This window comes from Falco peregrinus, chromosome 6 (genome assembly GCF_023634155.1).
Source record: "Falco peregrinus isolate bFalPer1 chromosome 6, bFalPer1.pri, whole genome shotgun sequence".
Classification (NCBI taxonomy): Eukaryota; Metazoa; Chordata; class Aves; order Falconiformes; family Falconidae; genus Falco; species Falco peregrinus.
The window spans coordinates 17,318,621-17,331,908 of NC_073726.1; the positions used below are offsets into that span (position 1 = coordinate 17,318,621).

At 36.3% G+C, this 13,288-nt stretch overlaps 1 protein-coding gene across 4 annotated transcripts in view; it reads left to right on the top strand.

Annotated features, from left to right (window-relative positions):
- Positions 1-13,288, top strand: part of ORC5 (origin recognition complex subunit 5) — a 76,272-nt gene that overhangs the window by 27,204 nt on the left and 35,780 nt on the right. For all 4 annotated transcript variants that reach the window (XM_027795423.2, XM_027795424.2, XM_027795425.2 and 1 more), the window contains 2 exons: positions 302-349; positions 7,102-7,212. In XM_027795423.2, coding sequence (XP_027651224.1) covers positions 302-349; positions 7,102-7,212 — 159 coding nt within the window. The remainder of the gene's footprint in view (positions 1-301; positions 350-7,101; positions 7,213-13,288) is intronic.

The window sequence follows — 13,288 nt, forward strand, 5'->3', positions numbered from 1 at the left end:
TCAGTCCCTGATCAGATCAGAAAAAAAAAGTCACACATGTCACCAAAAAAATATTCTTGTGTTGTTTTTTGGCTTGGCACCGCTTGCAACACAATGAAGCAAGAAGTAAGGCAAGTATAATTTTAAGGCTTCTAGTAAGAAGGATTGCTAGTAATACTGGAGGTGTAGTAAAGAAGCAGACCCAGACTAGTGTACTACCATATGTAACGTGTCTGTCCTTTGTTCACGGTTTTGATTCTCTTTGCTATAGAAGCGGCATAAAATAACTGACATATAATATTTTCTCATCTGTTGTTTACAGCATCATGGGAAAATCAGGAAGACCAACTTTATGAAGAAACAGGAAAAGGTATGTATTTTACCTTTCTAAGCTGAGCTTGGCAACAAATATTTTTTCTGCTGTACTGCTGGATGTATACTTTATTTTACCTCACTGTTTACTTTAGATACAACAGAATTGCATAAATAACAATTATTATTGTATTTGTTTCGTATGTTACAAATTTCTGTATGATACACACATTTTTATTTCACTGAAAGGTAAATGTAGCATGAATTTGCTTCCTAAAGCTATATTTTTGTGTATAACAAAAAGTGCTTAAAAAAGGTAGTTGAAGGACACAATATAGGGAAGAGCCAGATATTGGAATTTCTGTCAAAGATATTAGAGTAATAGGTGGTTAGTAGCTTTGAAAGTCGAGTCACTTTAATTCCCAGTGATGCAGTGAGGTATAACACCTTAAGTTTGTGTGTTGAGGCTTGGAAACTTTGCACTTCAGTCTGTTGTTAAGGATTCCGTCAGACTATTAACTGACCTTTTCATGATTATAAATAGCTAAACTTAATTGATTTCAGTGGAGCTATACCAGTTTTTACTGACAGAGGCTTGATATGCTAGGAAAAATAAATACCTGTATGTATATTTATAACTAAAGTAAAAAGACAATTCAAATTTTAACATTGGTAACTTGACTTATTTTTAAACAAATCTATAAATAATGAGCAGTGCAGACAGCACTGAATTCCTACTGAAATAATAGTTATATCCTTTTCTTCTCTAAACTACAGGCAGTATAAATAATATGAGAAAAAATTTAATATGATATGTTGCCTAATAATCCTTGGCTTCTGATCCTGCCTATAGCCTTTTCCCTAATTTTTCTCCTGCCCTTGCAAGAAGAGAGTCCTTGGCTGTCCAAAGACTTTTTCCAAGTTCTCTTATTTCTGTAGGAGCACAGTTTTTGCATGTGAAAGTGTAAGTGAGCATACTTTTAGTTCAGCAGTATGAAGTGTTTCACTTTTAGGTAGATATTTATGTGAATTTAAGAATTTTGAAGTCTCTGAATGCATGTGCCCTGTACATGTAGACCTCATGTGTTTTGTCCCTGGCACATGAACTCACAAGAACTTCCAGAGCATTTAATGATTTTCAGGACTGCTATGTTCTTGAAATAGCTCCACATCTTAATTAGTTGATAAATATTTTTCAGGAGAAGGAATAATTATTTTATGTTACACCAAAATCATCTTCTTTCTTTGCATCCTCTGCAGGAAAGGTGTTTTTTTATTTTTTGTTGGCAATAGATTTCCAACTTGGATGATGAGATGGGAACAGCTAGGAACATAAAAGGAATGGGAAAATAGAGATTTGATGAAGAAATTCTGAGGTCACGATCACCTTAACTGTACTGTAGAGCTTGTTCTCTTGTGTCATTGTTTATGTTAAATGGGCTTGTATCTGAGATTGCTACTTGGTGTTCAGAAGTGCCCACATTAACGATAAATTGGTTTTCATTTTATTATTGTTCCTGCAGCAAACTAAATGCTACTGACTAGGTACAAAACCAGAACAGATGGAGATACTAAGGAAAGAACTGTAAATGAGGGTAACTCAAATGTAATGTAAACAAAATTAATGGTCAAAAAGATGAGTAAGATTTCAGTTACTTCTTTGATTAGATTAATTCTAGTTTTGTAGGCTTTATATTACCCTGCAACCTAAGCACTGAACTATTATACTGAAAGTGTGATTGTACTTATGTGAGCTAAAGAAGCTTGGTTTATTGTTCAGCTGTAATAACTTGCATGATCAGGAAGAACTTATAAGAATGCAAATGAAGAGAATTACAGCTTTGTAATCCTGGTAAATATAGTTAACAGAAAATATCTCTTGAATTGACAGTGTCACAAAACTTTGATTGTGTGACATAAACTGGAGTGTGTCTTAGGGATTAATGAATAGGAAAGGAACTTTGTGGCACTTCAAGTAACTTTGCTTCTAGTTACAGTGCACCAATTCTCTGCTTATGGTGTCACTTCAGGGGTAAGGACCCTTTTTGCTATAAGTATTGATGCCAGAAACTGAAAGTGCTTGTAGGTTTGTAGCAGAGTCTGGTTTTGACAGTTTTTGAGGCAGGGTAGCTGTGATAGTAGGGAACAGGACTCAGTGCCTGGGAGGATCTTCCAGACCTATCTATGTTCCTTTTCCTATACTGTAACCTTTATAAATATTGGTACAGATACACAATCACCCAGATGTAAACTTTGTATATTTTGGTACTATGATTCTATAGTGAGGGAAACTGAAATACAGGGGTAAAGGATTACTCTTCTGGTTTCAGCTGGGATGGAGTTAATTTTCTTCTCAGTAGCTGGTGCAGTGCTGTGTTTTGAGTTTGGTGTGAAAATAATGTTGATAACATCTTTTTAGTTGTTGCTAGGTAATGTTTATATTAAGTCAAGGACTTCAGTTTCTCAGGCCTTGCCAGCAAGCAGACTGAAGAGGCACAATCAACTGGGAGGGGACACAGCCAGGTCAGCTAACCTAAACTAGGCAAAGGGCTATTCCATACCATAGAGATGCTGGGTGTATCCACTAGGAGGGTAGGCCAGGGCTAGCTGGTGGCTGCTTAGGGACTGGCTGGGCATCGGTCACCAGGTGGTGAGCAATTGTGCTGGGCGTCACTTGTTTGCTTTTTTTTCCCCTTCCCTTTGGATTTTATTCCTCTCCCCTTCTCGCTCCTTTACATTATTATTATATTAGATCTTATTTATTTTGTATCAATTATTAAATTGCTCTTATCTCAATCCACAAGTTGTACATTTTTCTTGATTTTCCTCCCCATCCCGTTGCAGAGTGGTGGTGTGTGGCATGAGTGAGTGGCTGTGTGGTACTTAGTTTCTGGCTGGGGTTAAACTGTGACAATTACATTATGTAGTGTTATAAATAAAGGCTGATTTGCTTCAGTTGGTGTGTCAGTATACCTTCCCTCAGAGAAGCTTGTCTAAAGACCAATTTACAGATCAGATTCACGTAACTCCAAGTGGGTACCTGCATCTAAGCTAGTATCTTTTTATAGCAGAGCTAGTCAATGCAGTCATTGGAGTGTAGGGTGTGATTAGTCTCATACTAAAGTAGGTTATACGTTCAGTTAGATGAATTGCACCATAAATTGTATTGATTAGACTTTTTACTGGCTATAATGGGAACGTAGAAAACTAGTTTGGCTGTACATACCTACTTGGCAGGAAGCTAACGTTAGATGAAATAAACCCTTAAAAGTTTAGATACAGCCAGGCTAAAAATCTTTTGATTCTTAACTCTGTTCAGTCCAGAGGCTGTGGGTTTTTTATTAGAAAAATAAATCTTGTGAATGAGGGAAAATACTGTCCTTATTCTATTAGTTGCTTTGTTGCTGATAACAGCACAATTTGTTGGGTTTCTTTGCATGGTTGCCCTGGAACAGTGTTTTTCCAGTTTAGTGACAAGCGAGAGATCTTCCTGGTGAAGCTACTTTTGCAGGAGTATGATTTTTCAGATGTCAGCCTGTCAGAAGATCAAATGTGTTGGTGTGATTATTTTTTTTAATTGGAAAAAAGTTTGTCTAGTATATCTGCTTCAACTTCAGTCTAGGTTTTGTTTTGTATCAGAATTCCTAGCTTACAACTTAAGATGCTTTATTTGTATGGCAACCAGGGAAGTTCAGAAATGCTTTGAGCTAAAAAAGTGAGAAGTGTAGTTTTGTCTTTTCAGCGTGTGCTAAAAAGGTTGAAAATTCAGCCAACTGATGCTAAGGACTTTCTCCCTTCTGTGCAGGTAATTTAGTTTGTGTTAAGCTTTTACCTTTTAAAGAAAGCTTTTGGTTCTCATTCTTGTTTGTGAAATTCTGGAATGCCTATACATGGTTTGCAGTTGTGGGACGATGAAAGACTTAGGCCAGTTGAACAGTGGGAACATGAAACTCTTGACACAGTACAGGAAAAGCACAAGCACAGATAGTGGCAACTGGGGAAAAGTCTTTTTTGAACCATTAGGCAAGCGTATTGCCAAGGGGGAAAGATGATAGAGGGTGGTAGAGGACAGACAGAATTAATTAGATGGCTACAAAACTTTTTGAAGACAGTTTCTAAATGTGAAAGTTGTCTTTGTTTTTAACTGAGCTGAGGGATCCCTTGGATTTTATAAATACTGTTCTATACAGTATTATGCCTTAGCTCCTTGCAGAAGACTTGTAAAATTGTTATTCTATACTATGTTCTGTTTGGAGGACTTTCTAAACCATTCCTGTTCTTCCAGGAATTTATTTCTCTCAAAGAAATAAAAATGAAGTGCTTCTTCAAGAAATTATACTTTCTTGGAATTAACTCTTCTGGCTTTTCCAAACGATAGCATTTCTCTCAAATAATTTGAAAGTTCAAACCAGTATTCTGTCTAAGCAGAGAGCTGGTAATATTAAGAGCAAGAAACCTGTGAAGCAACTTTATGCTAAACACAGCTTCAGAAAGCAAACATGCTAAGTATGCTTGCTAGCTGCTTGGAGTGCGCAGTTTTTAATTACTGTGTGTTTGACTTCCCTGTTGATAATAAAGAGTATGTTTCACATAACTGGCATGTTTAGAAGCAGAAGGGCAGGGAATTGTACAGTTCATAACTTACACCATACCTGCATTCTAACTGAGAGTGCTGTGCTGAAGTTTTGACTACGTTTCCATTATTTTTCACATTTATTTCTTTGTTAGCCAAGAGGTAGCTTTGGGGACACTTCCTAGATTTGAAAATCTAGAATATGTATTGGAAATACCTTTTTGTTTTGCTGAAGAAATGAGTGGTTGTGTTTTATTGATGACTAACAGCACAGAGTTGCTGGTGGGTTATTTGAGAGATGTTCTTTCCCAGAAGCATTTTGAAACAAAGTTTATTTTGAAATTTCTCTTTAATCTTGGCTGCTGTGCTAGTAAGAATAAATCAATGTACACTGCAAAAAAGGAAACTGGATGTCAAAGTAGAGAGAATGAAATACAACCTTAAAAGGAAACAAGTATTTTCCTTGTCAGAACTTTTGACAGTCTGGGTCATAAATAAATCTCTGTAGTCCTAACAATGCTTCCTGAGTTGTAATACTGCCCAGCTCTGCCTTATGAAATGTTCTCCTTTTTGTAAAATTGGTTATTTTAAAAGTATTTAACAACGAAAAATCAGGAACTCCTATTTCTGTTCATTCAACTGAATTTGGTGTTACTACATGCAATAACCTGAAATGCCCAAGATGTCCATCAGTGTCAGCTGAGGTGTGAAGATGAAGAGGGTGGTGTAAAAGAAGGATAAGGGACAGAATAGCTTTGTAAATGCAAAGTGGGGTAAATATGCTGTGTTCTGATAACGTTTGTCTGTAGCTGGTAGGTAGCTCTTAATACAGCAGCTCTTACCAGCAAAGGAGCTGACCTTGTGCTCAGCCAGCTGAACTCTCTATTTTAGCCAGCTGAACTTGTGGGAGGCAGATTCATGCTGGGCCTTCACACTCAACGCTCTTTGGGCTGCATCTTGAATACACAGTCCAGTGTTGCCCCCTTCCAGTACAAGGCACACATCAATAAACTGGAACAAGTTCATCAGAGAGGTATCAAAATGGTCAGAGGCTGGAGCACTTGCCCTGCGAGGAGAGGCAGAGGGAATTAACAGTTGTTCAAGTTGGAGAAGGGAGGCCCAAAAGTAGCCTGTCCTGTATATGCAGAGATCATAAAGACTATATGATACAATGGTGGATAGTGAGAAACAATGAGTGTAATTATACTGGATATAAGGAAAACCTTTTTCCTTCTGAGGACAGCCAGGCAGTGACATGGGTTCTCTAGCAGAATCACCTAGAGCAGGTTGCTCAGGACCATGTCTAGCTGGGTTTTGAATATTTGTAATGATGGAGACTCCACAACCTTGTCTTGGGCAGTAAGTTGTAGTGCCCTCAGGTAAAAAAGCTTTTTTTCCTGTGTTTAGATACAATTTCCTGCATTACAGCTGGTGCCCATTGCCAAATTATTCTATTCGTGTTCTAGACCATAAGGCTGTTTTTTCAGAGTAGTTTAGTATGACGTTTAAGATAAGAAACTCTTGTTATGACTTTGCATTTCTGTGAGAGGAAGAGAAAAGGTTTTGGCTAAAGTGATTCAAAGAAAGTGGGTACATTGATACTTTAGCAGAATCTTCTCTTTTTATGTTTTTTTCAAATGCAAATTCCAGTAAAATCTTCAGTCTTCAGTAACCAAAACGGTTGATGGTTTTATAGATTCATAAAAAGTATAGTTCTGTTGTGGGCAGTTCTGTGTAGGTGATAGTGTATTATAGACAGACTGTAGATAATTATTCTAAACCTTTAAAATTTTTCACTAGCTGGAAATTCTGTGTGCTTTTAAGAAGCCTAACTTGTCTTGCTGTTGAGAAACTGAAGAAAACTGTGTATCTTGAGAATGCCATAAAATATAGTCTGTCTTCTTTAATCTTTAGAATGGGCAAAGTAACTAAATATGACAAGTAAATTTATAAACGTAGTGACAGGAAAGTTGGCATCAGATCCTCTGTTATAGCTCAAAAATGTTCTGATTTCTTGTGCAGTTTGAACTCTTGCCATGTTAAATAGAGGTCTATGTCTGTATCTTTATCTTGATCAATAAGCATGTATTCAGTGTTCTCCATAATATGTAAGTAGGCTGTATGAAAGACTACTGTGAATTATAGTGCCTCCCCAGAGGCTAAAAAGATGTGAGAATAACCCCCGGTGGTGCCCCACGGAAGATCTATTGGATTGACAAGTCTTGTTTCTGTTGCAGACCAGCAATCACCTCCTTGGGCCAAAGCCATTTCCCCTGGACAGATTGTTAGCAATATTGTACAGTATTGTGGACAACAGAGTTCCTCCAACTGCAAATATATTTTCCCAGGTGGGTGTGTGCTTACTTTCTTTATTTCCTTTTTACTGCCTGGAATTTTTGAAAAGGTTTTACATTGGTTTTTGTGAGTCGTCATTCTAATTAAATGTAATGAGAAAACAACCACAACAGTAATTGGAATTGAAGGCTCAGAGTAGTATTTATCTGCATTACTAACTATGAATTCAAGACTTCATCTGTGTAATGGTCTGAAACCTTCTAATAGCAAACTTTCTTCTGATCCCAGGCTGTGATCTGCGCTGATTAGGTCCTTGGCTTCTCATTGAAGCCTGTTAGCCTGCTTGCGTTTCAAGTGAAGTATATAAATGTTCACTGTCCTATGGCCAAACTTAGTTCCTTTGTAACATGTTACAACAATGTAGTGGTGAAGAAAGAGCAGAGGGAAGAATAAGGTGCTATTTGCGGGCGAAAGGTGTGTGTGACGCGTGTATCTGTAGGGATAATGTTTTCCATGGACCAGCTTTTAAGAGCCTTACAGAGGAGAGCGGGTATCCTGTTTCGCTAGATGGCAGCATAACTATAGAGTTGAGTGGAATTAAGTAAATCTGGAGTTTTCTCTAGTGCTCTGAGTTTGTCAAGTGTAAATACCTATTCTGTATAAGTAAAGATGGCTTTCTGTTGTCAATGTGATTCTTAGATCTTTCATCTCCACCTCAGAAGATCTCAGTTTCTGTCCTGCTTTCCAGTTGTGCTTAACTTGCAGAAATGTTTTCTACCTTTCCTTGTTAGGTCTCAAATTTAACCAAGGATTATTTGAATCTGATGTCTGTGTCCGTGTAAAGTTAGGAAACATATGCTCAAGATACTTAATTTTGCTACGGCTTTAATCATTACTGTTCAGTGTTCACACAAATGTTTGTCAAAATTAGTTTCCCAACTTTGTATAATAACTAACCATAAATATACATACTGTAAAATCAGGCAATAGAGAAGCTAGAGGATTGTAGTACTGGTTTATTCAGTGCTATGTGAATATCTTAATAGTGATGGGGACCAAGGTGCTTTACAGATGCTGTAGGGAACTCACACCTTCACATGATGTTTTCTCTCAAGCTCCTTTAAAGGTTATTATATGATCTGGGGCATGAGAAATTATTAGACAACAACCTCCAAAATCTGTTAATACAAGCATTTACTTTTTTTGTAATTAGATGAGTGATTTTTCAGTCTACAGTCTGTACCCCTTGGGAGGTCAATGGATTAGCTCTCAGAGGTGTTCAGGAAGTGGCTGAAAAAATCAGGTTTAGATGTTTATGCATCCTCTGCTTGTTTCTTGCCTATCTTGTCATCTGGCACCTCAGTAATTCACTGTGCTTTCAGAAGGAACCCTAACTCTGTTAGTATTTCAAAGCTATGTGAAATTTCCTATGGGTGAGTGCCATATGAAGGGACACCAGAGACTGTTGAAGCAGGCGGTTTCTGACAGACTGGATGATGGCTGCAGGCTTGTAGCTACATGTAGCAACTTTGGAGTACAAAGAATACAGGGACCTTAGTGTTCATTAAAATGCATACATTTGGCTGGCTATATTTATTCACTTTTTGGGGGGCCAGTGTCAGATGTAGCACGAGGTAATTGCTTTTTTAGGGCATTGTGTTGGTTCTTTAATTCATGGTACTGTGAAGTCTGTTGATCAGGTCTGTTCGTCAAGGTATCGCTCACGCCTCTTTCCTTACAGGACACTGGTTCTGTGTTTTGTTCTGGTTTGTGCATTTTTTGATTTAAGACATGAAGTGTTGAAGCTGAAACTCAGGGTACTGAGGCAAAAGGCGATTGTCTTGTTTAATGATGTTAGTTTATCAATGATTGATCTAGGTTTAATTCAGTAAGGAATGGAGTCATGTTGAGCCTTAAGGAAATTCAGAAGAAAGTAAGATACAATTCATGTTCAGATTGGTTTCACTTGTGCTGTAAACCTACTGATGGTTCACCATGTGGGTACTTCTTGTTTCAAGCCTTTCTCTCTCTCTCATCAATGCCTTTCTGTCTCTCTCTCCCTGCCCCTGGCTCTGGCTCTGTGGTGCACTCGTGTGCACTCTGCTTTTCTTTCTTTCTTCAAGTGTTAGAAGACTCTTGTCACTATGATCTTTAAACTACATGTCATTTTTGAGATGGAAAGAGGGCAACCTTTAAGGCATAAAATGAAAGAACAGGCAAGAAGCAAAACAATGGATTGTCCAACTGCAACTATGAAATTTACAGTTTTGCCTGAATTTTGACAATCTCCAGGAGCAAATTTCAGCGCAATTTACTCAAGTAATGTGAAAAGGAATGATTATGACAAAACTGGGAGCACTACATAGTAAAACTTTGTGTGTAGGATTCACTGTATAGTCTCTTTGGCTATCAAAACTATCTTGGTATACTTAAGTTGTGAATATCTTGTATAACAGAGTTTTACAGTGTATTCTCAAAATGTCTATGTCTGCGTATTTGACATGCACTCCAGGTGAGAGAACAAATGTCATTATTTCAATGCACAGTTAAGTAGAACTGAAGACATAGTTTGTACATGGAGTGTCGTTCCTCCTGACACTAAATTGCAGAATGAAACAATTCAAGTTTTTCACTCTTAATTTATAGTGTACACTAGATGGCAGTGTTATCAAAGAATAGCTGTATGCAGATTAAGCTATAAAGATATATATATTTAAAAGAAAGATGTAAAAAGATTGTATTAAACCTTAACCAGGTTAGGAGGGGCAAAGAAATCGAAACTAAATCTGTTTATACAGAAATAAAATGTCATAAATTATTTTAAAGTATTTTTAATTATGAAAACGATTTTTGCATTCAATTTAATTAAAAAATCTTGAAGTGTTTAATGTAAACTAACATAAAATACAACAGAATTTGAAGTAGACTTCGTAAGTAGTTTAATCTAGGCGTAATATGTAATTGCAATTTTTTCTTCTTGAATAGTTTAAAACAATTTATATTCCACTGATTTTTGCCACTAGTTATTCTGTAAATGTATTTTTTTGAATCGGGTAAATATGTAGGAGCTGGGTTATCCTTAGCAGTATTGATGACATTTACGTATTACTGTTAGATACCACAAGCTTTTATTTTCTTGTTTGTGTGTACAGCATGGAAATCATTCTTGAATTGTGCAGAAGTTTAACATGTTCTAAATCAAATATTTGGCTTCTTAACTAATTCAACATTAATTTTATGTGCTCTTTAATTTGTAAACTGAACGGCTGTACATGAACCAAATACTTATTAATTCTCCCCATGTACTGTCAGAAAATAGCATGCCTTGGCTTTAAAGTTGATCAACAATCTCAGTCAAGATTCAAGAAGGACCAGCAGCTGCTTTAAGATCTGTCATGCTGCTGATTTTGTGATATTTCTTATTGCTTCTTGTTTCTGTGCATAATTTCTATTCACATGAAAATTCTGGTTATTAGCTTTTCAAAAGCAGATTTTTTTATGCTAATAAGCAGCAAAATTTCAATTTTCTGTTTAATGCTAGGGTTTATTGAAAATGTTTCAATTTTACTAAATAGAATTTCAACTTAAAATTTGAATCTTTATCTAACTTTTGCCTTTTAATGTTAATTAGTCCTTAAAATGGTCTCATAGGTTTTTTTAAACAAAAAGTTAACATGTTCCTTTCAGAAGCATGATCTTTGTGATTGATAAGAGACTAAGTTTTTCGTGCTCTGACTTCTTGGTGTAATTGGGTTATATGAGAAAGAATTGGGCTCATTCACTTTGTTTTTCCTTGTTAAGTAGTACAGGGCAGTGGCATCGGGATTAAAAAAACAAATGTAAATTTCCACTTCTGCAAATGAAAATTTTTTCAGTTATCCCCTTAAAGTTGCAATTTCTCTTGGTTTTGCGTGATTTTTTTAAAATAAAATTGTCATACACCTAGTGAGAATTGTTTGAGAGGAAGTTAAAGTAAGATTTTTTTTTTTTTTATTTTGTTTTAGACTACTGATTTCAGTACATATGTAGATATAGGTCTGTATTCACTTGGGAAATTTTCAGTGCTTTTTTTCGTGCAGAACATTCACTGTTTTTCTTAGTGGTTCTAATTTGTCATGATGCTGTTTTTTAACACGTTGTGTGTTACTGTAACATATCACTGAATTTGTTTGTTTGAATTTATTTGCTTGGTTTTTAAACCAGGAGATAACAGAGGTTAAAACACTATGGATTTCTGCAGCCCTTTCGGAGCACGAGATCTTTAAACGTTTTTCTTCAGATGCACTTTTGTGTAATAATTTAACAGGTTGGAGATGATATTGCCACCACTACTGGGCAGTTACGTTCTGTGCATGGGGCAGAACTCGTGCAGTCGATGGCCTGGTTAATACATGGCTAGGCTGAGCATGTGGCTGAAGTATTTTTAAAAGATAAAACTATTTTTAATGGTGAAAAAATGCAAATGTACTTTCACACAATGCTAAAGAGTGCAGCTCTGGGGTATGCAGTCTGCATCCTACCACAGCAGATAAATCATAGGCTCTCCTTACCTAGGCACAGCAGTTGATGTCTTTTCAGGCTTAGGGAGCAGCCAGGAGTATGATTTGTGTGTACACATGGACCCACTGTGCAGAATATGAAATGTGCATTGTGCCCAAGTGCAAATAGTACAGAATGGAGGGATACAAAGAAACTTTATAATGCCTATCTCAAGTGCATTTGGGAAAGGTTCTGAGATTTTACTAGTTCTGATTTGTAGAAGAGTAGTATTTCATTTCAGGTTTCCCACATTTAGAAATACAACATTATTCTTTTTATAAAAATGTGCCTTAGTATAGGACATGAGTGAATTTATGCATGAAATACCATGCAAGAATTATCAGCACCAATTTAAATTAAGTCAGCTCATTTTACATTGAAGGGGACAAGGGCTGTTAATTTCATATCACAACCAGTGAGCAAGCAGATGTTGTTACAGTTAGGGTTTACAAGCCAAAATTAACCAATACTTTTTCCTTTACCAAAATGTTGTTTTCAATTACTTCTTCAAATCATTTCAGTTCTCCTAACCGTTTTTCATTTTTAGATGTTTTAACTTGCTTCTGCTTTCTTGTGAAATACGCTTTTCATAAAAAGGCTTGACTTAGATATACTTGTAGTTTTGAGTTATGGTATTATATATTTTAGGTAAAATGGAATCAAACCCTTTGTCTTGCATGCTATTGGTATTTTATTCCAGTTAATATATCCCTGAATGTTTGGAAAGACATCTGTGCGGAGAGGCGTGATAACTCCTCAGAATACACTAATAGCTGAAAGTTACCGAGTAGGTAACTGATCAGTAACTTCAATTCTGGTTGCATTTTCACTCTAATGCATTAGACTGTTAGGTCAAAGTTTGGTGTCTACATTCAGAATCGGGTTTGGTTTTACTGTTACTCACGTTCAGTGAATATATTTGGATAGCTGTATAGATATTCTTTTCTGATTATAGTGCATTTGGAAACAGAGAATTCTACAGAGGTTGTATGGTGACACATCAGGTATCTTACACATCATAGTCTACATCTGGTTTATTAGATATTTCTTATCTGTTTGATAGGATCTAAGAAAAGCACCAGAATTTCCCTACAAGTACTACAAATTCCTAAAACTAATGTGGTTATAAATGTGAAAGAATTTGGAATGAAGGTTAGCAATTTAGAATTTTTCCAGTCTGGCAAAATGATAAACAGCGTTGCAAACTGTTGGCTACAGAGCAAAAGCTTTTTATCTGAAGTTAGAAAAAGCCTGAAGATACAAGATTTAGCATAGTGTGTTAAGTGCCAATATGATATGGTTCTGTTAGAAATACACAAAACCACTGATGTATAGCATGCTTCCAGCTGGAGAGAGCCAGAGGAATGTTATTTACTTTAATTAAAGGGGAGGGGGGGGCGGCTTTTGGGGCAGGTTTGGTTTTTTTCTTGCTTTCTTGTCTGCATTACATGGATGGGTGAAGGAATAGCTAGTATTATATATGTAAACTGGAACAGTATGTGGCAATTTACCTGCAAGATTTCTATGTCCCTGTTATGTTAGAAGCATAGTTTATATCTTGCTTTTAGAGATGAGAATTTGGTATTTAAA